General features: G+C 38.0%; 1 protein-coding gene across 2 annotated transcripts in view; it reads left to right on the top strand.

Moving 5' to 3' along the window:
* FBXW10B (F-box and WD repeat domain containing 10B) overlaps positions 1-25,951 on the top strand; it is a 181,613-nt gene that overhangs the window by 93,990 nt on the left and 61,672 nt on the right. For both annotated transcript variants that reach the window (XM_007483407.3, XM_016430902.2), the window contains exon 6: positions 16,850-16,959. In XM_007483407.3, coding sequence (XP_007483469.1) covers positions 16,850-16,959 — 110 coding nt within the window. The remainder of the gene's footprint in view (positions 1-16,849; positions 16,960-25,951) is intronic.

Here is a 25,951-nt window from a genome sequence, read left to right as displayed (position 1 = left end):
AAACATATTTTTAAACAAAGTAAAACTCATTTTGGGTTAGGAACATCATCAAGAAATTTAGATATCATTCTGGTGAAAGTAAAGTATTCAGCTGAAGAGTATAAATGAGAGGTGCTCCTTTTGTGGAGGCTTTTTAGAGGTACAAAGGCCCTGAGATTAACTGCCCCAACTTCCATTCACATATTTACAAATGCAGGAAAGTTGGGGGTTATAAAATGTATTTCACTTTAGCTACTAGAATGGGCCTTACACCTCATGGTAGGGGCAGGCAAAAAGACCAGAGATTGTTAAAAAAAATTCCAAAAATCATGTTTAAAAACCCTTAAAATCAGTTGACATATTTAGCACATTAAATTTTCCAAAGGATGTTATGCAACTGTAACCAGTTCTGATGAAGTCCATCTATCCTCTATGAGACAATTTACAAAGTCAAAAAGAGAAAAGCTGTTTTCATATATGGGCTTAATTACAATGATATTTGTTCAATATGGTTATAGGGGAAAAGCAATAGAATGTATCAGTAGTTAAAACTCAGTACATTAAAATGATTCAATGTAACAGAATGATATTGAATGCAGTAATATATGAATTTAAAATCACATTTAAACGTTAAACAAAGCAAATAGTAAAATGCAATAGAAATACAGAGATTTGTATAAACCATTGGAGTCTGAAATGCCTTAAAAATATAACGTCCAGTCTCTTTAAAGTTCCTTGGGGACTTCCAGTCAAGATGGGCTTTGAAGCAGCAAAAGTTCAGACCTCTGAAAACCCTTCCTTACCAATCACAAATTGAATGCTCCTAGGGGAGTGAAATTCAAACTCAACAACAGGACAGAGCTGGGGAACCCTCCTTCTGGACTCAAAACAAAAGTACGCCCCCAAAAGCCAGAATCCTAGAACACTCAGGTCTAAGGGGAAGGCAGAAGGAAGGTCCCAGGACCCCTCCTCCCCCAACCCAGAGCATGGAGCCCACAGCAGCAGTGGGAACCTCAGGGCCTGCAAAGGTTTTGGTTTGAAGGGCATACCTTGAAAGTAACCTGGGCCAGTCTTGGGGCATCCAATACAGATGGCAGGGAAGCAGCCTGAGAGAGATGGGGGGAGCCTGTAGCCCCCTGGCTGGGTCCTTCCATCAGAGTCTCACCAGAGGTTTTGGGTATTACTACTCGGGGCACATCCAGACCAACCCAGCTGAACCTAATCCAATTAAGAGTCCTAAGAGCTCAGGGAGGCCAAGACCCCTCCTGAATTAGAGTGCAGGGCCTTCTGAAAGGACAGGAACCTCAGGGCCTGCAAAGGTGCTGGTTTGAAGGGCTTACCTTGAAAGCAACCTGGGCCAGTCTCAGGGCATCCAATACAGATGGCAGGGAAGCAGCCTGAGAGAGATGGGGGAGCCTGTAGCCCCCTGACTGGGTCCTTCCATCAGAACCTCACTGGAGGTTTTTGACTCAGGGCACATCCAGACCAACCCAGCTGAAACTAATCCCATCAGGAGCCCTCAGAGCTCAAGGAGGCCAGGATCCCTCCCCACTTAGAGTAAAGAGCCCTCTGAAAGGACAGGAACATCAGGGCCAGAAAAGGCACTGAGGTACCTTGTGGACAGTGCTCTGCCAGGCTCAGAGGATGGAAGTAAGGGAGTGGAGAAGCAACTGGAGGGAACTGAGAACAGTAACACCCGAAACACCAGCAGGCAGGGGAGGGCAGATCCTGGGCTTCTCCAGGAAGACAGCGCAGGAATGGACAATTTGCTTGGGGATAAAGCCTCAGACCATCTGACAGATATGCTAAGAACCAGTCCTCCTCACTCAGATTTCTGACTGGAAAGGGGTAGAAAAACCATAGAGATGTCAAACAGTACAGAAGTGCAAAAGCCTCCAAACACCAAGAAAAGCAAGAAGAAGGGGGTGACTTTGGACACATTTTATGGAGGAAAAATACAAAATACAGAGGAGATAGAACAGGAAACACAAACAAATGCTCCAAAGATCTTCCAAACTAAATGGAACTTCTCCACAAACTCTTGAAGAATTCAAATTGGAATTATCAAAAAGATGGAAGCTTTCTGGCAGGAAAAATGGAAAACAATGCAAAAGGAACTCAGAAATCTGAGAGACCTAAACATGCAAGTGTAGAAATAGCTTGAAGCCTCAAAAAACAGGGCAGACCAAACTGAAAAAGGAAAACCAGACTTTAAAGGTCAGAATCAGGCACCTGGAAGATAATGATCTTGCAAAAGAGCAAGAATTAATAAAGCAAAGTCAAAAGACTAAAGAATTAGAAGATAAAATAAAATATCTCACTGACAAGGCAAAAGACCTGGAAAACAGAGGAAGGAGAGACAATCTGAAAATCATTTGTCTACCAGAAAAGACAGGAATAAAGAGTAATCTTGATATCACAATACATGATATCATCAAAGAAAACTGACGAGAGATTCTAGAACAAGGGGACAAAATATGCATTGAAAGAGTTCACGGAATACCCTCTACACTAAATCCCCAAAAGACAACTCCTAGGAATGTAAATGCCAAATTCCAAAGCTTCCAAGCAAAAGAAAAAATTTTACAAGAAGCCAGAAAAAGACAATTTAGATATAAAGGAACACCAATCAGGGTCACACGGGAGCTAGCAATTTCCACTCTGAAAGACCATAAAGCACAGGACATGGTATTCAGAAAAGCGAGAGAGCTGGGTCTTCAACCAAGAATCACCTATCCATCAAATCTGATTATATACTTCCAGGGGAAAGCATAGTCATTCAACAAAATACAAGATTTCCAAGTGTTTGTAAAGAAAAGACCTGAGCTCTGTGGAAAGTTTGACATCTAAACACAAAGAGCAAGAGAAACATGAAAAGATAAATATGAAGGAAAGGGAAAAGGAGAAAAATGCTATCTTTTTCTTTTATTCAAACTCTCTTCTATAAGGACTACATTTATATCAAATAGTATATATTAATATGTGGGGGAAATGTAATGTGTAACTCTCAAAAATTGTATGCATCATTAGAGTAGTAAGAAGAATCACCCATAGGAAATGTTTGGGGCATCAAGATGATATGGATAAAGGTGGGGATAGAAAGAAAAAGGGAGGGGGGAATTGTTGATAATACTAAGATATACTCCAAGAAATTTAAAAAAAAAACCTAAATAGAATAATCTTTCTCACGCAAAGATACACATGGGAAGGGGAGGGGAAGAATTCTCCTATAAGAAGGAGAGGAAGAGAGTTTTTACTTAAACCTTACTCTCAGTGAAATCAACTCTGAGAGGGAAGAGCATCCAGATCAATTGGGATTTTGAATTTTATCTTATCCAACAGGGTAAGGGAGAAGGGAAAACCAAAGGGGGTAGGGAGGGAGGGAACAAAAAAAGAAGGGAAGGAAAGGGGGGAGGGGAAGGGGAAAAAGGGAGAGTCTAGAAAGGGAAACATATCAAGGGAAGGGACTAGGAGGACTGATTTAAAGTAAAATACTGGCTTAAAATATTATAGCTAAAGAAGAAAGATCAGAATTAGGGGAGGATTTCAAAATGTCAGGGAGTCCACAAGTGACAATCATAACTTTGAAGGTGAATGGGATGAACTCACCCATAAGACATAGGTGAATAGCAGAATGGATTAGAATCCAAAACCCTACCATATGTTGTCTTCAACAAACACACATGAGGCAGGTAGACACTCACAAGGTCAGAATTAAAGGATGGAGTAAGATCTTCTGGGCCTCAACTGATAGAAAGAAGGCAGGAGACTTCCGGTTAAGATGGCGGCTTAGAGAAAGCTAAAGCTCAGATCTCCGGAAAACCCTTCCCGACCCATCTCAAACCAAAAGCTCCTAAGGCGCCAAAATTCAAAACGATCAACAGCACAGACCCTGGGAACCCTCCTCCTGGACCTGGACCCGGTTCAAAAGGTACGGCTCCCCTCAAAAGCCAGAACCCGAGATCACTTGGACCTCGGGGGTAGGAGCGCAGAGTCCAAGGCTCCCGGAAGCCACAGCCCGGCCGGGCTCAGAGAGCAGGGTCCTAGGAACAAGAACCCTCAGGGCCTTCTACCCGAGTCCCGGTGAAAGTTACTGCCTGGGGCTTCCTCTGCAGAGAGCAGGTCGAAACAACAGCAACCTTCAGGGCGGGCAAGACAGCCTCACGGGCTGGATCCTGCTATCCAAGTCTCAGTGAAAGTCCTTGCCCTCGGAGCTTGGGAAAGCTGCAGCCCATCCCCCCGCAGGCCGACAAAACAGCCTCACGGCCAGCGATTCTGAAGGCAACTTCCTGAAAGCGAGCAGGGGGGAGAGTGTGGCCTCGTGGTCCGACCCTTCCATTCCAGTTCCAGTGAGGCATATTCAGTTTAACCCAGGGAAAGCTCATAGAACCAACATCTGCCCCGGACTAAAGCCTCTGATCACCAGACAGAGATAAGAAAAGCTAATCCTCCACATTCAGAGATGACAAACTCCACAGAAGCACAGAAGCCCCAAAATACCAAGAAAAATAAGAAGAAAGGGGCGACTTTGGACACATTCTATGGAGCCAAAATACAAAATACAGAGCAGATAGAAGAAGATATACAAGAAAATTCTCCAAAATCTTCCAAAGGAAATAGAAACTCTCCACAAACCCATGAAGAATTTGAATCAGAAATGACCAAAAAGATGGAAGTCCTCTGGGAGGAAAAGTGGGAAATAATGCAAAAGAAATTCATGCATCTACAAAACCAGTTTGACCAAACTGTAAAAGAAAACCAGGCTTTAAAGCAAGAACTAATAAAGCAAAGCCAAAACACCAAGAAATTAGAAGAGAACATAAAATATCTCACCGACAAGGTGATAGATCTGGAAAATAGAGGGAGAAGAGAAAATTTAAGAATAATTGGACTCCCAGAAAAGCCAGAAATAAACACCAAACTGGACATGGTGATACAAGATATAATCAAAGAAAATTGCCCAGAGATTCTAGAACAAGGGGGCAATACAGCCACTGACAGAGCTCACAGAACACCTTCTACACTAAACCCCCAAAAGACAACTCCCAGGAATGTAATTGCCAAATTCCAAAGCTATCAAACAAAAGAAAAAATCCTACAGGAAGCCAGAAAAAGACAATTTAGATATAAAGGAATGCCAATCAGGGTCACACAAGACCTTGCAAGTTCTACTCTGAATGATCGTAAGGCATGGAACATGATCTTCAGAAAGGCAAGAGAGCTGGGTCTCCAACCAAGAATCAGCTACCCAGCAAAACTGACTATATACTTCCAGGGGAAAGTATGGGCATTCAACAAAATAGAAGACTTCCAACTTTTTGCAAAGAAAAGACCAGAGCTCTGTGGAAAGTTTGATACCGAAAATCAAAGAGCAAGGAATACCTGAAAAGGTAAATATTAAGGAAAGGGGAAAATGTTATCTTCTTCTTTTACTCAAACTCTCTTCTATAAGGACTACATTTATGTCAATCTATGTATACTAACATGTGGGGAAAATGTAATGTATAAATAGGGGGTAAAGAAAAACCAAATAGAATAATCGTTCTCACACAAAGATTCACATGGGAAGGGGAGGGGAAGAAAACTCCTATAAGAAGGAGAGGAAGAGGGGGGGGGGGGGTTACTTAAACCTCAATCTCAGGGAAATCAACTCTGAGAGGGAAAAACATCCAGATCCATTGGGATCTTGAATTCTATCTTACCCAACAAGGGTAAGGAGAAGGGAAAACCAAGGGGGGGAGGGGGAGAGGGAGAACAAAAAGGGAGGGAAAGAGAGGGGGGAGGGGGAGGGAAGAAAAAGGGAGGGACTAAAAAGGGAAACATCAAGGGAGGGGACAAGGGGCACTGATTCAAAGTAAATCACTGGACTAAAAGGTAGAGCCAAAGAAGAAAAGGTTAGAATTAGGGAAGGCAATCAAAATGCCAGGGAGTCCACAAATGACAATCATAACTTTGAACGTGAATGGGATGAACTCACCCATAAAACGTAGACGAATAGCAGAATGGATTAGAATCCAAAACCCTACCATATGTTGTCTTCAAGAAACACACATGAGGCGGGTTGACACCCACAAGGTCAGAATTAAAGGATGGAGTAAGACCTTCTGGGCCTCAACTGATAGAAAGAAGGCAGGAGTGGTAATCATGATATCTGATAAAGCCAATGCAAAAATAGACCTGATCAAAAGGGATAGGGAAGGTAATTATATTTTGTTAAAAGGGACTCTAGACAACGAGGAAATATCATTAATCAACATGTATGCACCAAATAATATAGCACCCAAATTTCTAATGGAGAAACTAGGCGAATTGAAGGAAGAAATAGACAATAAAACCATACTAGTGGGAGACTTAAACCAACCATTATCAAATTTAGATAAATCAAATCAAAAAATAAATAAGAAAGAGGTAAAAGAAGTGAATGAAATCTTAGAAAAATTAGAATTAATAGACATATGGAGAAAAATAAATAGGGATAAAAAGGAATACACCTTCTTCTCAGCACCACATGGCACATTCACAAAAATTGACCATACATTAGGTCACAGAAACATAGCACACAAATGCAAAAAAGCAGAAATAATGAATGCAGCCTTCTCAGATCACAAGGCAATAAAAATAATGATTAGTAATGGTACATGGAAAACCAAATCTAAAACCAATTGGAAATTAAAGAATATGATACTCCAAAACCGTTTAGTTAAAGAAGAAATCATAGAAACAATTAATAATTTCATCAAGGAAAATGACAATGGCGAAACATCCTTTCAAACCTTTTGGGATGCAGCCAAAGAGGTAATCAGAGGCAAATTCATATCCCTGAAAGCTTATATTAACAAACAAGGGAGAGCAGAGATCAATCAATTGGAAATGCAATTGAAAAAACTCGAAAGCGATCAAATTAAAAACCCCCAGCAGAAAACCAAATTAGAAATCCTAAAAATTAAGGGAGAAATTAATAAAATCGAAAGTGATAGAACTATTGATTTAATAAATAAGACAAGAAGCTGGTACTTTGAAAAAACAAACAAAATAGACAAAAGTGTTGTGCTAAAAGGAATAATAAAGTGGAGAAGTTCCATGGAGACTGGAACAACCTCCAGGAAGTGATGCAGAGCGAGAGGAGCAGAACCAGGAGAACATTGTACACAGAGACTAATACACTGTGGTATAATCGAACGTAATGGACTTCTCCATTAGTGGCGGTGTAATGTCCCTGAACAACTTGCAGGGATCCAGGAGAAAAAAACACCATTCATAAGCAAAGGATAAACTATGGGAGTGGAAACACCGAGAAAAAGCAACTGCCTGAATACAGAGGTTGAGGGGACATGACAGAGGATAGACTCTAAATGAACACTCTAATGCAAATACTATCAACAAAGCAATGGGTTCAAATCAAGAAAACATCTAATGCCCAGTGGACTTACGCGTCGGCTATGGGGGGTGGGGGGAAGGAAAAGAAAATGATCTATGTCTTTAACGAATAATGCTTGGAAATGATCAAATAAAATATATTTAAAAAAATAAAAAAAAAGAAAGAAGGCAGGAGTTGCAATCATGATATCTGACAAAGCCAAAGCACAAATAGACCTGATTAAAAGGGATAGGTAAGGTAAATATATTTTGTTAAAAGGGACTATAATGAGGAAATATCAATAATCAACATGTATGCACCAAACACCCAAATTTCTAATGGAGAAACTAGGAAAATTGAAGGAGGAAATAGACAGTAAAACCATATTAGTGGGAGATCTGAACCAACCACTATCAAATTTAGATAAATCAAATAAAAAAATGAAAAAGAAAGAGGTAAAAGAACTGAATGAAATCTTAGAGAAATTAGAGTTAATAGATATATGGAGAAAAATAAAGAGGGACAAAAAGGAATACACCTTCTCAGCACCACATGGCACATTCACAAAGATTGACCATACACTAGGTCACAGAAACATGGCATACAAATGCAGAAAAGCAGAAATAATAAATGCAGCCTTTTCAGATCATGAGGCAATAAAAATAATGATCAGTAAGGGAACATGGAGAACCAAATCAAAAATTAATTGGAAATTTAATAATACGATACTCCAAAATTGGTTAGTTAGAGAACAAATCATAGAAACAATTAATAATTTTCATTGAGGAAAATGACAATGGTGAGACATCCTTTCAAACCTTATGGGATGCAGCCAAAGCAGTACTCATAGGAAAATTCATATCCCTGAGTGCATATATTAACAAACTAGGGAGTGCAGAGATCAATGAATTGGAAATGCAAATAAAAAAACTTGAAAATGAATAAATTAAAACCCCCCAGAAGAAAATCAAACTAGAGATCCTAAAAAGTAAGGAAGAAATTAATAAAATTAAAAGTGATAGAACTATTGAACTAATAAATAAGACTAGAAGCTGGTACTTTGAAAAAAAACAAACAAAATAGACAACGTACTGGTCAATCTAAAAAAGGAAAGAAGAAAAGCAAATTAACAGCATCAAAGATGAAAAGGGGGACATCACTTCCAATGAAGAAGAAATTAAGGTAATCATTAAAAACTACTTTGCCCAATTATATGGCAATAAATATACCAATCTAGTTGATATGGATGAATATTTACAAAAAATATAAATTGCATAAACTAACAGAAGAAGAAATAGAATTCTTAAATAATCCCATATCAGAAAGTGAGATCCAACAGGCCATCAAAGAACTCCCCAAGAAAAAATCTCCAGGGCCTGATGGATTCACAAGTGAATTCTATCAAACATTCAAAGAACAGCTAATCCCAATACTATACAAACTATTTGACATAATAACCAAAGAGGGAGTTCTACCAAATTTCTTTTATGACACAAACATGGTACTGATTCCAAAACCAGGCAGGTCAAAAACAGAGAAAGAAAACTATAGACCAATCTCCCTAATGAATATAGATGCAAAAATCTTAAATAGGATACTAGCAAAAAGACTCCAGCAAGTGATCAGAAGGGTCATTCACCATGATCAAGTAGGATTTATACCAGGGATGCAGGGCTGTTTCAATATTAGGAAAACCAGCCACATAATTGACCATATTAACAAGCAAACCAACAAAAATCATATGATTATTTCAATAGATGCAGAAAAAGCCTTTGATAAAATACAACACCCATTCCTATTAAAAACACAAGAAAGCATAGCAATAGAAAGGTCGTTCCTAAAAATAATAAACAGTATATATTTAAAACCATCAGCTAACATCATCTGCAATGGGGATAAACTAGATGAATTCCCAATAAGATCAGGAGTGAAACAAGGATGCCCATTATCACCTCTATTATTTGACATTGTACAAGAAACACTAGCAGCAGCAATTAGAGAAGAAAAAGAAATTGAAGGAATTAAAATAGGCAAGGAGGAGACCAAGTTATCGCTCTTTGTGGATGACATGATGGTCTACTTAAAGAATCCTAGAGATTCAACCAAAAAGCTAATTGAAATAATCAACAACTTTAGCAAAGTTGCAGGATACAAAATAAACCCACATAAGTCATCAGCATTTCTATATATTTCCAACACAGCTCAGCAGCAAGAACTAGAAAGAGAAATCCCATTCAAAATCACCTTAGACAAAATAAAATACTTAGTAATCTATCTGCCAAGAAAAACACAACTACAAAACACTCTCCACACAACTAAAACTAGACTTGAGCAATTGGAAAAACATTAACTGCTCATGGGTAGGATGAGCCAATATAATAAAAATGGCCATCCTACCCAAACTTATTTATCTATTTAGTGCCATACTCATTGAATTTCCAAAATTTTTTTTACTGATTTAGAAAAAAAAAACATAACAAAGTTCATTTGGAAGAACAAAGGATCAAGGATATCCAGGGAAATAATGAAAAAAAAATACAAAGGAAGGGGGCCTTGTAGTGCCAGATCTCAAACTATATTATAAAGTGGCAGTTGGTTATGAAAAGGAGGATCAGTGGAATAGACTTGGGGTAAGTGACCTCAGCAAGACAGTATATGATAAACCCAAAGATCCCAGCTTTTGGGACACAAATCCACTATTCGATAAAAACTGCAGGGAAAATTGGAAGACAGTGTGGGAGAGACTAGGTTTGGATCAACACCTCACACCCTACACCAAGATAAATTCAGAATGGGTGAATGACTTGAACATGAAGAAGGAAACTATAATTAAATTAGGCAAACACAGAATAGTATATGTCAGACTTTGGGGAAGGGAAAGATTTTAAAACCAAGCAAGAGCTAGAAAAAAATCACAAAATGTAAAACCAATAATTTTGATTATATCAAATTAAAAAGGTTTTGTACAAACAAAACCAATGTAACCAAAACCAGAAGGGAAGCAACAAATTGGGAAACAATCTTCATAAAAACCTCTTACAAAGTTTAATTACTCAAATTTACAAAGAGCTAAATCAATTGTACAAAAAATCAAGCCATTCTCCATTTGATAAATGGGCAAGGGATATGAATAGGCAGTTTTCAGATAAAGAAATCAAAACTATTAATAAGCACATGAAAAAGTATTCTAAATCTCTTATAATCAGAGAGATGCAAATCCAAACAACTCTGAGGTATCACCTCACACCTAGCAGATTGGCTAACATGACAACAAAGGAAAGTAATGAATGCTGGAGGGGAAGTGGCAAAGTAGGGACATTAATTCACTGATGGTGGGGTTGTGAATTGATCCAACCATTCTGGAGGGCAATTTTGAACTATGCCCAAAGGGTGATAAAAGACTGTCTGTCCTTTGATCCAGCCATAGCACTTCTGGGTTTGTACCCCAAAGAGATAATAAGGAAAAAGACTTGCACAAGAATATTCATACCTGCACTCTTTGTGGTGGCCAAAAATTGGAAAATGAGGGGATGCCCTTCAATTGGAGAATGGCTGAAGAAATTGTGATATGTGTTGGTGATGGAATACTATTGTGCTAAAAGGAATAATAAAGTGGAGGAATTCCATGGAGACTAGAACAACCTCCAGGAAGTGATGCAGAGTGAAAGGAGCAGAACCAGGAAAACATTGTACACAGAGACCGATACACTGTGGTACAATTGAACGTAATGGTCTTCTCCATTAGTGTCAATGCAACATCCCTGAGCAATCTGCAGGGATCTAGGAGAAAAAAACACTATCCACAAGCAGAGGACAAACTGTGGTAGTAAAAACACAGATGAAAAGCAACTGCTTTACTACAGTGGTTGTGGGGACATGTCTAAGGAGAGACTCTAAATGAACACTGTAATGCAAATACCCACATCATGGAAATGGGTTTGAATCAAGAACACATATGATACCCAGTGGGATCTATGGGATAAGTGGTGGGGGTTGTGGGGGGAGAAAAGAAAATAATCTTTATCTCCAATGAATAATGTTTGGAAATGACCAAATTAAATAATGTTTAAAAAAAAAATAAAGTTCCTTGGGTTTTATCTATTTAGATGCCTATTGTCAGAAGGCAGATGTGGTAAGAGATAAGCAAAGGGGTCCAATCGATCTGCTCAGGGCCACACCGCCATGAAGTGACTCAGGCCATATTCCAACCCAGGACCTCCCGTCTCTAGGCCTGGCTCTCAGTCCACTGAGACACCCAGCTGCCTCCCCAAAGTTAGCTAGAGCTGAATTTTTTAACTGACATGCAGGTGAAGTCAATAAAAGGATCAATGCAATTAAAAGATATCCTTGTAAAATAGCCATGCTTTTAAGTCATTTTCTTCTTTCCCTCTACTTTGTCCCATCCTACGATCCTCCGCCAATACCCCCGTTTTTTTACCAGCTAGTAGAAATGAGTCCTGAGTGATGAGCAATCTTCTCCAAGGCTAGAGTTTGTTGGGCAGGCAGGTCACCAGTTGATCGCGATCTGGGTTAAACAGGGACTGGGTGAGCGAGAGAGAGCACTGGGGTGGGCAGGTCCAGGACAGGAACATGGGCAATCAGGGCCGGGAGCTGGAGTGGGCACCAGGTGAGAACGGAGCACAGCCGGGACAGCAGGAAAGGCTCAAGAAAGTCTGAAGTGGATGGCGGCAGGCAGGCAGGCAGGGAAGGGCCAGGCCGGGAATTGGTGAGCTATCTAATGGCTGGAATGAGCAGCAGCTTTGCAAGGGTAAAATAACCTTGGCTAGAGAAACATGGATCAAAATAAATTCTAGGCACTAGCTATTAAAAGCTGAACTTAGTAGAAAAAAGAATCAGAAAAGAATCAGAAGATTGAGATATTTCGTTTTCCCAAAGTGGTTATGTCAAACTGTAAGTTAAAATTTAGGGGAAACTGAGGCAAGTAGAAATTAGTTTCTCTCTGCAAGGAGTATTATATTTTTATGAGGTTTATTAAAGGTGAAAATACAGAATAAGAAAGGCACGTGTCTAGGCCCAGAGAGACCTAGACAACCTCACCTACGTCACGAAAGAGATGTATTTGCTCTGAAGCGGAAGTAGGAAAGAGAATCAGTAGTCTTTACAGCCAGGTTAAATACCCCATCTCACTATTAGCCCCAGTGAGGTTACAAGGCATTTTGGGAACTGAGCAAGGACTCCTGGGAAATGGAATCTCAGGTTCAAATCTCCATTTTTACAGTCAGAGAAAATCATGAAACAGTACTGGATGGATCCACTATGAATTTATCTTACATAATCTCAATTAGACTTTCTATATGGCAAGGCAATCTTTTTACACTTCTCTAATCAATTCCTTATTCCACTCAACCCAGCTTTTACAAGTCTTTTCATCACATCTCAAACTTTTCATAACTCCCTCTCAACTTATTCTTTCAACTGAGAATTGTGGAAGAGAGAAATTGGGAAGCATGCAAAAGTCAGAAGCAGAGACTGAGTGGTGACCTGTCAGTCAAATGAGTGTATTCTGATTTGGAATGTTACCGAGAAAAGCAGTTTGGAGACAGACCAACTGTGGTTTCTGTTGCCTGGTATCAGGGAAGGAGGAAGACAGAAAGGAGTGGTGGTTCCTGGTGACTTTGAAGGCAGAAGAAAGAAGGACAATAGTCCAGATATCTCTCTGACTTGCTCTGTTTATGAAATACATTTCTCTTAATTTGAACTCTATCCCACTATCCTCCAAACCTAAGGCTCTCTGTAGTGTTAGGAAAATCCCCAACCCTCTTACCTCCATTCTCTATCTTTTCCTGTCTTACCCAAATAAACCCCTTGCTTAAGATAAAAAAGAGGAAAAGTATTTTCATTTGAGATACCACAAACTCACCCTGAGTGATTTAGAAAGAAGGGGGAAGGGAAGCTGAAGAGGTTGAAGAAGAGGGAGGCTGGGAAAAGAGGGAGGAAACAGGAGAAAGGGAGAGTAGGCAAAAGAAGATAACAGCCTGATCTGTTAGTTATCATTAACATCAAAATATAGTTCCTTATTATTATCTATTACAGAATGTTACCCCATATTTCACTGGAAAAATTGAAATAATTTACTGAGAGTTCCCTTTTTTCTTCTCTTCCTTATTGCTATTTTCTACTATTCAATCAATAAATATTGACTAATTTGGGCAGCTAGGTGGTAGAAGATAGAGTGCCCAGCTGGAGTAAGGAAGATTCATCTTCCTGAATTCAAATCTGACTTCATACATTTACTAGCTATATGGTCTTGAACAAGTTACTTAGCCTTATTTGCTACAAAATACAAGAAGAGAGGATTATTGAACTGAATAGCAGAAACAGCTGTGACTCAGTGGGTAAGAACACTTGGGTTATAATCAGGAAGACCTGAGCTGGAATCTAGCCTCAGGCACTTCCTAATTGTGCCACCATGGATAAGGTCATTTAATCTCTAATCATTTGATTAAAGGGATTCATTGGAGAAGGAAATGGCAAAACCTTTATAGTATCCTTGGCAAGAAAACTCATGGATGGCTATGGTCCCCAGGATTGCAAAGAGTTTGATATGACTGAACAACAACAATGAACTGAATATGTATTTATAAAACTTAGAAAGCCAACAAATTAAAAAACCTAAAATAAGCACAAAAGAGGAGATACTAGAAATTAGAAAGGAAAGAGACAAATTGGAGGAAAAAAGAAATCATATTAAAACTAAAAGCTGGTTCTTTGAAAAGAATAATAAAATGCATAAACCTTTATTTATTATGAATTTTTAAAAATGAGCAAGGTAAAAATCACAACAAAACCCATAAGAAATAAAAAGAATAATCAGAACATATGTGAACAGTTATATGTTAACAAAACTAAAGCACAAGAGAAATAGAGGGATACCTTCAAAAATATAAAATAGTCAAGCTCAGAAGACCAGAAAGACGTCTTTAAAATCCAGTCTCTAGAAAGCAAATAGATATAACTATACAGGAACTACCAAAGGAAAAAATTATTCTTGATCTGGATTGGTTCCAGTAAAAGTTTAAAGTAAAGTTTAAGTTAAGTTAATGAAGAACAGTTAGTACTGATATTTCACAAATTAGTCTCAAAAATTAAGTACCCTACCAGAATCCTTTTATGAGACAACCACAAGACAAAACACAGAAAGGTAACTATAGGCCAATATCATTAATATACATTTGTCACTGGTCATGTGTGGGAGGCATGGTAATGAGTGATTGGATCTGAGGGCCATTGTAGCCATGGAGAGTGAGAGTTAGCTTACTAAGGAGACCAGCAACTAGAGAGAAAGGGTGAGATAAGAGGAAGGACAGGAAAGATTATGGCCAGCATGCCTGAGAAGGACCAAGTAGAAGCATCACGTCACCATGATTGAAGTTTATGATCTTCATTTATTATGACAAAGAGAAAGACATTTTTATACAGAGTAAAATATTAAGCACTACAACATTCGGGGTTGGGGTTAGTTTCCCATAGGGAATGATGTTTATGAAAATGACTTCACACATGAATGTTACCAGGGTTGCTATTACAGATGTAAGCAAGATGAGAAACAGTGATTGTTAATCTGTTCTTGGGGAAAGGCAGGTTTGGTACTTTTAGTCATGATGTTACAAGGACTTCTTTGCTCTTCAGGGTGAGGGGGAACTCAGCATTTAGTGATGACCTTTGGCAGAGAGCAGCAGTGCTTTTATGTGAGAGACTGGGACTTTGCCAGCAATCTCAGGCAAGCATGACTGCTTTCCTCAGTGGGTCTCTCAAACAATGATTCAAAATTTTTGAATAAAATCCTGTCAGACTACAGTGATTTATCTAAAAAATCATTCATTATGACCAACCAGATTTATATTAGAGATGTGGGATGGTTCAACATTAGGAAAAACAACATTATAAATAAATATCAAAACATCCCAAACCCTATGATTATGTCAATAGACACAGGAAAAGCCTTTAACAAAGTACATTTAATGCCAAAAAAACTTACAAAGTATAGGCATAGAGGGTCTTAAAAATATTGTAAAAACCATCTTTCTAAAATAAAAAGCAAGCATTATGTGCAGAGGATACCTAAAATCTTTCCCAGTAAATATGGAAATAAATTCAGTAAGGTAAAGTAAAGATACCCACTAGCCTTACTATTTTTTTATATACTTCTGGAAGTGCTAACAATAGCAATAAGACAAGTGAAAAATTAAATAAATTTTTGCATAAAGGTAGAGAAAGAGGAGATAAAACTATCCCTTTTTTGCTGATAAAATTATGGTTTACTTGGAAAATCCTCCAATATCAGTGGAGAAACCAACTGAGATAAATGTTGATCTTTAGCAATATTGCAGGCTACAAAATAAATCCTCAGAAATTAATAATCAAAACTACTAATTAAAAAACAAGAAAAATAATAGAAAGGGAAATTCCATTTTAAATAACCACAAAACACATGAAATAGTTGGAAACCAGCCTAATTAACACATAAAAGATATATATTTTATATACATATATTCAATTATAAAGTATCCCTTAAAGAAATTTTTAAAAATAAATAACTGAAGGAATATTCAGTGCTCATGGCCAGACCATGTCAATATAGTAAAAATAAGAATACTATCAAAATTAATTTATATTTTTAATGCTATACAAGTCAGTTTCCAAAGTAATATTTTAGATAATTTAATCAAATACAATGATACATGTAAAACCCAGCTGAATTACTTGCTAGCTATGGGAGGGGGGAGGAAGGAGGAGAGGGAAAGATTACAAATCATGTAACCATGGAAAAACACTCAAAATTAAATAAATAAATAGATTTAAATTATAAAAGAAAATTGGAACAAAGGAGATGTAAAGCTACAGTCATCAAAAACATTCAAGTTTAATTAAAAATAGAGATTAATTAATGAACTCTTTTGCTTTAATTTCAGTATCCAAACATTCTGAGATCCGCCAGTTGTGTTGGGGTAAAATTGAGTAGGAAGATGCAAGAGCAAGTAACAATAAAGTTAAGACAGAGAGCAAGAAGGAAGACAGATGTAGAGAAAGAGGCATAGCAGTCCTAGTAAGAGGACCATGTCTCATCCTGCCAGGGTGTTATTTTTAGGTTTAACCAGGGTCACTCTAGAAAGAAGTCTATGATTTTTTCATAAAATGCTTTGTATTTGTTTATATAAATTTGTTTATATAAATTCATGGGCAAAAGCTCTGTATGAAATCATTAAAGGAGAAATATGGGGAGGAAGTTAATTGAAATATATAGTCCTTAAGGATGTTCTGTGGTTCTATGTTTAGGAGGATCCCTAGCCTTTAATTTTTATCTCATTTAGGATAAACACAATGTTCTCAATAGATCCTTATTGACCTTTTACCAACTAAAGTCCAACAAACTCTTTCCAATTCAATCAATATGGGCCATCAGTATGGTATGTGCTTGTATCCATAAAGACTTTGCTAAAGGGGACCTAAAAGTCTTAACCTTCTTTTGAATCTTAGTTTTCTCTTTGTTAGGCTGAATACAGTATATGGGCAGCATACCAGGGCCAGGAGACTGTAATGGTTCAAATGGAAGAGAGAAACGTCTATTGTGGCAACCATCTCACCTATATCCTTTCTGACACGTATGTACTCAGGCAGAACAGTCTTTCAATATTTTTTTTAAACCAAGCAATTTCAAAGACTATCACTAGTTCTTATAATTGCCTCCTTCCCCAGAAAAGCTGGTGTGCATATGCTTGATTTTGAAAAGTTCAGATTTTGACAAGGAGACCAAAATACTTCACAATCAAAATATACTTGAATTACTCTCTACTTTATTTCTTCCCATTTTAAATTTTGTCATATACATCATATTTGTTATATCTTATCAACCAATATAAGCAGTCATATATACAAATAAGGCAAAGAAAATGTAGTTACAAATAAAAGTATTTCTTAGCTTTTTTCCCTTGAGCCTATTTCCAAGATCCAAATTGGTATCTGTCCAGAATTTTTTAGCCCTGAAAATAAGCTAACTAGAGATAAAATAAGACAGAAAGGAGATGGGGCAAGGATGAACTTTTTCAGTACTCTCAAGCTACCAGAAATTACCTAGGTGTAGTTGAGGAATAACATTTTAGAAACTCATTTATTTATAGAAGATAGATGGCAGCTGATGTCCATACTCTGTGTATTAGATTCTAAAGTGACTTTGAGATGAGGACAAAAGCAGTGCAGTACCCTATGTTTTATCTCTTTGACAGCAATCTTGTTACTGGAAAATTAAATAGGATGCCCCTAATTTTAACTAAATATCAGTATGCCTTGCTAATAGATTAAACTCAAATGGAAAGGGAAAATGTAGGCACAGTGACATTTGGAAATCCTAAAAAGCAGAGAGATGAGAAACTTACCTTGGTTGAAATATCTTTAGAGTTTCTTCATGATTTCAGTTTAACTAACCTTACCTTATATAAAATCACTAAGCATTTACTGAGTTAGACACATTGTATGCCTAGTTTATGTCAAGATGTATAACAGCACTAATGTTCATGTTCATAGGACTTAGGTTCAAAGAGTCAACTGCATGAATAAAATATTGGAGGGGTTGGTAGGGAGACAAATGGCTAGATAGGAAAAAACTTAAGAAATTCTAGTCAATTAAAAGACCACCTGCCCTTTGATCCAGCTGGTTTTATACACTGCTGGGTTTATACCCAATGAGATCATTGGGAAAAAGACTTCTACCAAAATATTTATAGCCATGCTCTTTGTGGTGGCAAAAAAATTGAAAAATGGGGGGATGTCCTTTGATTGGGGAATGACTAAACAAATTGTGGTATCTGTTGGTGATGGAATACTATTGTGTTAAAAGGAATAATGAACTGGAGGATTCCATGTGAACTGGAATGACCTCCAGGAATTGATGCAGAATAAAAAGAGCAGAACCAGGAGAACCTTATACACAGAGACTGATATACTGTGGTAAAATCAAATGTAATGGACTTCTCTACTAGTAGCAATGCAATTATCCACATCCAGAGAAAGAACTATGGGAGTACAAACACAGAAGAAAAACAACTGCTTGATCACATGGGTCAAAGGTGATATGATTGGGGATGTAGACTCTAAATGATCACCCTAGTGCAAATATTAATAATATGGAAATAGGTCTTTATCAATGACACACATAAAACCCAGTGGAATTGCTCATGGGCTACAGGAAGAGAGTGGGAGGAGAGAAGAGAAGAGAAAGAACATGAATCATGTAACCATGGCAATTTTTTCTTAATTAATCAATTAAATAAAATTTTTTTAAAAAGTAGTTCTAGCTGGCAGAAAGCTCAATGAGTCAACAGTATGATTTGGTAGCTTAGAAACAAATAAAAAAATGATTTAATCCTATTCTATATTTCTACAAGAATAGAATGAAGGAAATTATAATCTGAGTCAATCCTATAATGTTTAGAATACATTTAGAATACAATTTAGAATATATACACTGTGTGGATGCTGTATTTTTAAGGTAAATTAATAGTATACAACCAGAGGAAGATAATAAAGATTTTTTTTTTAAAATATATTTTATTTGGTCATTTCCAAGCATTATTCGTTAAAGACATAGATCATTTTCTTTTCCTCCCCCCCCCCAACCCCCCATAGCCGACGCGTAAGTCCACTGGGCATTAGATGTTTTCTTGATTTGAACCCATTGCTTTGTTGATAGTATTTGCATTAGAGTGTTAATTTAGAGTCTATCCTCTGTCATGTCCCCTCAATCTTTGTATTCAGGCAGTTGCTTTTTCTCGGTGTTTCCACTCCCATAGTTTATCCTTTGCTTATGAATGGTGTTTTTTTCTCCTGGGTCCCTGCAAGTTGTTCAGGGACATTACACCACCACTAATGGAGAAGTCCATTACGTTCGATGATACCACAGTGTATTAGTCTCTGTGTACAATGTTCTCCTGGTTCTGCTCCTCTCGCTCTGCATCACTTCCTGGAGGTTGTTCCAGTCTCCATGGAACTTCTCCACTTTATTATTCCTTTTAGCACAATAGTACTCCATCACCAACATATACCACAGTTTGTTCAGCCATTCCCCAATTGATGGGCATCCCCTCATTTTCCAGTTTTGGGCCACCACAAAGAGCGCAGCTATGAATATTTTTGTACAAGTCTTTGTGTCCATTATCTCTTTGGGGTATAGACCCAGCAGTGCTATGGCTGGGTCAAAGGGTAGATATTCTTTTGTCGCCCTTTGGGCATAGTTCCAAATTGCCCTCCAGAATGGTTGGATCAGTTCACAGCTCCACCAGCAATGAATTAATGTCCCTACTTTGCCACATCCCCTCCAGCATTCATTACTTTCCTTTGCTGTTATGTTAGCCAATCTGCTAGGTGTGAGGTGATACCTCAGAGTTGTTTTGATTTGCATCTCTCTGATTATAAGAGATGTAGAACACTTCTTCATGTGCTTGTTAATAGTTTTGATTTCTTTATCTGAGAACTGCCTATCCATTTCCCTTGCCCATTTATCAATTGGAGAATGGCTTGATTTTGTGTACAATTGATTTAGCTCTTTATAAATATGAGTAATTAAACCTTTGTCAGAGGTTTCTATGAAGATTTTTTCCCAATTTGTTGTTTCCCTTCTGATTTTAGTTATATTGGTTTTGTTTGTACAAAAGCTTTTTAGTTTGATGTAGTCAAAATTATTTATTTTACATTTTGTGATTCTTTCTATATCTTGCTTGGTTTTAAAGCCTTTCCCCTCCCAAAGGTCTGACATGTATACTATTCTGTGTTTACCCAATTTACTTATGGTTTCCTTCTTTATGTTTAAGTCACTCACCCATTTTGAATTTATCTTGGTGTAGGGTGTGAAGTGTTGATCTATTCCTAGTCTCTCCCACACTGTCTTCCAATTTTCCCAGCAGTTTTTATGAAATAGTGGATTTTTGTCCCAAAAGCTGGGATCTTTGGGTTTATCGTATACTGTCTTGCTGAGGTCGCTTTCCCCCAGTCTATTCCACTGATCTTCCTTTCTATTTCTTAGCCAGTACCAAATTGTTTTGATGACTGCTGCTTTGTAATATAGTTTTAGGTCAGGGACTGCAAGGCCCCCATCATATGTGTTTTTTTTCATTATTTCCCTGGATATCCTTGATCTTTTGTTCTTCCAAATGAACTTTGTTATGGTTTTTTCTAAATCAGTGAAGAAGTATTTTGGTAGTTCAATGGGTATGGCACTAAATAGATAAATAAGTTTGGGTAGGATGGTCATTTTTATTATATTGGCTCGTCCTATCCATGAGCAGTTAATGTTTTTCCATTTGTTCAAGTCTAGTTTTAGTTGTGTGGCGAGTGTTTTGTAGTTGTGTTCATATAGTTCCTGTGTTTGTCTTGGGAGGTAGATTCCTAGGTATTTTATTTTGTCTAAGGTGATTTTGAATGGGATTTCTCTTTCTAGTTCTTGCTGCTGAGCTGTGTTGGAGATATATAGAAAAGCTGATGATTTATGTGGGTTTATTTTGTATCCTGCAACTTTGCTAAAGTTGTTGATTATTTCAATTAGCTTTTTGGTTGAATCTCTAGGATTCTTTAAGTAGACCATCATGTCATCCGCAAAGAGTGATAACTTGGTCTCCTCCTTGCCTATTTTGATGCCTTCAATTCCTTTATCTTCTCTAATTGCTACTGCTAGTGTTTCTAGTACAATGTCAAATAGTAGAGGTGATAATGGGCATCCTTGTTTCACTCCTGATCTTATTGGGAATGCATCTAGTTTATCCCCATTGCAGATGATATTAGCTGTTGGTTTTAGATATATACTGTTTATTATTTTTAGGAATGACCCTTCTATTCCTATGCTTTCTAGTGTTTTTAATAGGAATGGGTGTTGTATTTTATCAAAGGCTTTTTCTGCATCTATTGAAATAATCATGTGATTCTTGCTAGTTTGCTTGTTGATGTGGTCAATTATGTGGATGGTTTTCCTAATGTTGAACCAGCCCTGCATCCCTGGTATGAATCCTACTTGATCATGGTGAATGATCCTTCTGATCACTTGCTGGAGTCTTTTTGCTAGTATCCTATTTAAGATTTTTGCATCTATATTCATTAGGGAGATTGGCCTATAGTTTTCTTTCTCTGTTTTTGACCTGCCTGGTTTTGGAATCAGTACCATGTTTGTGTCGTAAAAGGAGTTTGGTAGAACTCCCTCTTTGCTTATTATGTCAAATAGTTTGTATAGTATTGGGATTAACTATTCTCTGAATGTTTGATAGAATTCACAGGTGAATCCATCAGGCCCTGGGGACTTTTTCTTAGGAAGTTCTTTGATGGCTTGTTGGATTTCAATTTCTGATATGGGATTATTTAGGAATTCTATTTCCTCTTCTGTTAGTCTAGGCAGTTTGTATTTTTGTATATATTCATCCATTTCTCCTAAATTGGTGTATTTATTGCCATATAATTGGGCAAAGTAATTTCTAATGATTGCCTTAATTTCCTCCTCATTGGAGGTGCTGTCCCCCTTTTCATCTTTAATGCTGTGAATTTGCTTTTCTTCCTTCCTTTTTTTAACTAGATTGACCAGTACCTTGTCTATTTTGTTTGTTTTTTCAAAGTACCAGCTTCTTGTCTCATTTATTAAATCAATAGTTCTATCACTTTCGATTTTATTAATTTCTCCCTTAATTTTTAGGATTTCTAATTTGGTTTTCTGCTGGGGGTTTTTAATTTGATCGCTTTCCAGTTTTTTCATTTGCATTTCCAATTGATTGATCTCTGCTCTCCCTTGTTTGTTAATATAAGCATTCAGGGATATGAATTTACCTCTGATTACCGCTTTGGCTGCATCCCAAAAGGTTTGGAAGGATGTTTCGCCATTGTCATTTTCCTCGATGAAATTATTAATTGTTTCTATGATTTCTTCTTTAACTAAACGGTTTTGGAGTATCATATTGTTTAATTTCCAATTGGTTTTAGATTTGGTTTTCCATGTACCATTACTAATCATTATTTTTATTGCCTTGTGATCTGAGAAGGCTGCATTCATTATTTCTGCTTTTCTGCATTTGTGTGCTATGTTTCTGTGACCTAATGTATGGTCAATTTTTGTGAATGTGCCATGTGGTGCTGAGAAGAAGGTGTATTCCTTTTTATCCCTATTTATTTTTCTCCATATGTCTATTAATTCTAATTTTTCTAAGATTTCATTCACTTCTTTTACCTCTTTCTTATTTATTTTTTGATTTGATTTATCTAAATTTGATAATGGTTGGTTTAAGTCTCCCACTAGTATGGTTTTATTGTCTATTTCTTCCTTCAATTCTCCTAGTTTCTCCATTAGAAATTTGGGTGCTATATTATTTGGTGCATACATATTGATTAATGATATTTCCTCATTGTCTATAGTCCCTTTTAACAAAATATAATTACCTTCCCTATCCCTTTTGATCAGGTCTATTTTTGCATTGGCTTTATCAGATATCATGATTACCACTCCTGCCTTCTTTCTATCAGTTGAAGCCCAGAAGGTCTTACTCCATCCTTTAATTCTGACCTTGTGGGTGTCAACCCGCCTCATGTGTGTTTCTTGAAGACAACATATGGTAGGGTTTTGGATTCTAATCCATTCTGCTATTCGTCTACGTTTTATGGGTGAGTTCATCCCATTCACGTTCAAAGTTATGATTGTCATTTGTGGACTCCCTGGCATTTTGATTGCCTTCCCTAATTCTAACCTTTTCTTCTTTGGCTCTACCTTTTAGTCCAGTGATTTACTTTGAAACAGTCCCCCTTGTCCCCTCCCTTGATGTTTCCCTTTTTAGTCCCTCCCTTTTTGTTCCCTCCCCCTCCCCCCTCTCTTACCCTCCCTTTTTGTTCTCCCTCTCCCCCTCCCCCCCTTGGTTTTCCCTTCTCCTTACCCTTGTTGGGTAAGATAGAATTCAAGATCCCAATGGATCTGGAGGTTTTTCCCTCTCAGAGCTGATTTCCCTGAGATTGAGGTTTAAGTAACCCCCCCCCCCTCTCTTCCTCTCCTTCTTATAGGAGTTTTCTTCCCCTCCCCTTCCCATGTGAATCTTTGTGTGAGAATGATTATTCTATTTGGTCTTTCTTTACCCCCTATTTATACATTACATTTTCCCCACATGTTAGTATACATAGGTTGATACAAATGTAGTCCTTATAGAAGAGAGTTTGAGTAAAAGAAGAAGATAACATTTTCCCCTTTCCTTAATATTTACCTTTTCAGGTATTCCTTGCTCTTTGATTTTCGGTATCAAACTTTCCACAGAGCTCTGGTCTTTTCTTTGCAAAAAGTTGGAAGTCTTCTATTTTGTTGAATGCCCATACTTTCCCTTGGAAGTATATAGTCAGTTTTGCTGGGTAGCTGATTCTTGGTTGGAGACCCAGCTCTCTTGCCTTTCTGAAGATCATGTTCCATGCCTTACGATCATTCAGAGTAGAACTTGCAAGGTCTTGGGTGACCCTGATTGGCATTCCTTTATATCTAAATTGTCTTTTTCTGGCTTCCTGTAGGATTTTTTCTTTTGTTTGATAGCTTTGGAATTTGGCAATTACATTCCTGGGAGTTGTCTTTTGCGGGTTTAGTGTAGAAGGTGTTCTGTGAGCTCTGTCAGTGGCTGTATTGCCCCCTTGTTCTAGAATCTCTGGGCAATTTTCTTTGATTATATCTTGTATCACCATGTCCAGTTTGGTGTTTATTTCTGGCTTATCTGGGAGTCCAATTATTCTTAAATTATCCCTTCTCCCCCTATTTTCCAGATCTATCACCTTGTCGGTGAGATATTTTATGTTCTCTTCTAATTTCTTGGTATTTTGGCTTTGCTTTATTGATTCTTGCTCTTTTACACGATTGTTGTCTTCCAGCTGCCTGATTCTGGCCTTTAAAGCCTGGTTTTCTTTTACAGTTTGGTCAAACTGGTTTTGTAGATGCGTGAATTTCTTTTGCATTATTTCCAACTTTTCCTCCCAGAAGGCTTCCATCTTTTTGGTCATTTCTGATTCAAATTCTTCATAGGTTTGTGGAGAGTTTCCATTTCCTTTGGAAGGTTTTGGAGCATTTTCTTTTATATTATCTTCTGTCTGCTCTGTATTTTGTATTTTGGCTCCATAGAATGTGTCCAAAGTCGCCCCTTTCTTCTTATTTTTCTTGGTATTTTGGGGCTTCTGTGGTTCTGTGGAGTTTGTCATCTCTGAATGTGGAGGATTAGTTTTTCTTGTCTCTTTCTGGTGTTCAGAGGCAGTCCTGGGCAGATAGTTCTATGGGCTTTCCCTGGGTTAAACTGAATATGCCTCACTGGAACTGGAATGGAAGGGTTGGACCACGAGGCCACACTCTCCCCCCGGCTCGCTTTCCGGAAGTTGCCTTCAGAATCGCTGGTCGTGAGGCTGTTTCGCAGGCCTGCGGGGGGATGGGCTGCCGCTTCCCCAAGCTCCGAGAGCACAGACTTTCACTGAGACTTGGATAGCAGGATCCAGCCCGTGAGGCTGTCTTGCCCGCCCTGAGGGTTGCTGTTGTTTTGACCAGCTCTCTGCAGCGGAAGCCCCAGGCAGTAACTTTCACCGGGACTGTAGAAGGCCCTGAGGGTTGTTGTTTCCGAGGACCCTGCTCTCTGAGCCAGCCGGGCTGCGGCTTCCGGGAGCCTTGGACTCTGCGCTCCTACCCCTGAGGTCCGAGTGATCTCGGGTTCTGGCTTTTAAGGGGAGCCGTACCTTTTGAACCGGGTCCAGGTCCAGGAGGAGGGTTCCCAGGGTCTGTGCTGTTGATCGTTTTGAATTTCGGCGCCTTAGGAGCTTATCGTTTGAGATTGGTCGGGAAGGGTTTTCCGGAGATCTGGGCTTTAGCTTTCTCTAAGCCGCCATCTTAACCGGAAGTCGATAATAAAGATTTTGTAAGGCCTCATAATTATTTTCATTAGACTCATTGGCAAAGACGTTTAGCCTAGAAGAGAGAAGACATAGAGAATAAAAGATAGCTCTAGTCAAATATTTTAAAGGACAGCCACCCACTCAGAAGATAGATTGTACTTATTATATATGGTCCCAGATGGCCAAACTACAAATCAATAGGTGGAAATTAACAGAGTAAGAGATTTTAGTTCAATAAGGAATAAAATTTCTGACTATTATAATCACAAAATTTGAGCTGTAAGAAAACTCAGTGGCTATCTAGTTCATCCCATTTCCTAATACAAATCCTCAATATACAATATCTATTAAGTGTTTAGTCTTTGCTTGAAGATCCCCAATAAAGGGAGAATACATACTTCCCTGTAGCCCATTCTACTTATTGATAGGACTAATTGTTGAGGGTGTTTTCCTTAAATAAATTTGCTTCTTAACAACTACTATTTGCTCCTGGTTCTGCCCTATGTAACCAAACAAGACAAGTCAAATCCCTCTTCCACATGATATCTCTTCAAATACTTAAAGACAGCCATCTTGTCCCTCTTAGGTCATCTCTTACCCAGGCTAAACATTTCCAGTTCCTTTAATAGTTTTTCATATGGTATGAACCCCAAGTCCATTGTCATTCTAGTTTCTTTCTTCTAGATCCACTCTAGCTAATTATTGTGGGAGAGTGTTGCTAGGACAGGAGAGTTC

This window comes from Monodelphis domestica, chromosome 2 (assembly GCF_027887165.1).
Source record: "Monodelphis domestica isolate mMonDom1 chromosome 2, mMonDom1.pri, whole genome shotgun sequence".
Classification (NCBI taxonomy): Eukaryota; Metazoa; Chordata; class Mammalia; order Didelphimorphia; family Didelphidae; genus Monodelphis; species Monodelphis domestica.
This window is presented reverse-complemented; position numbering and strand designations above follow the sequence as displayed.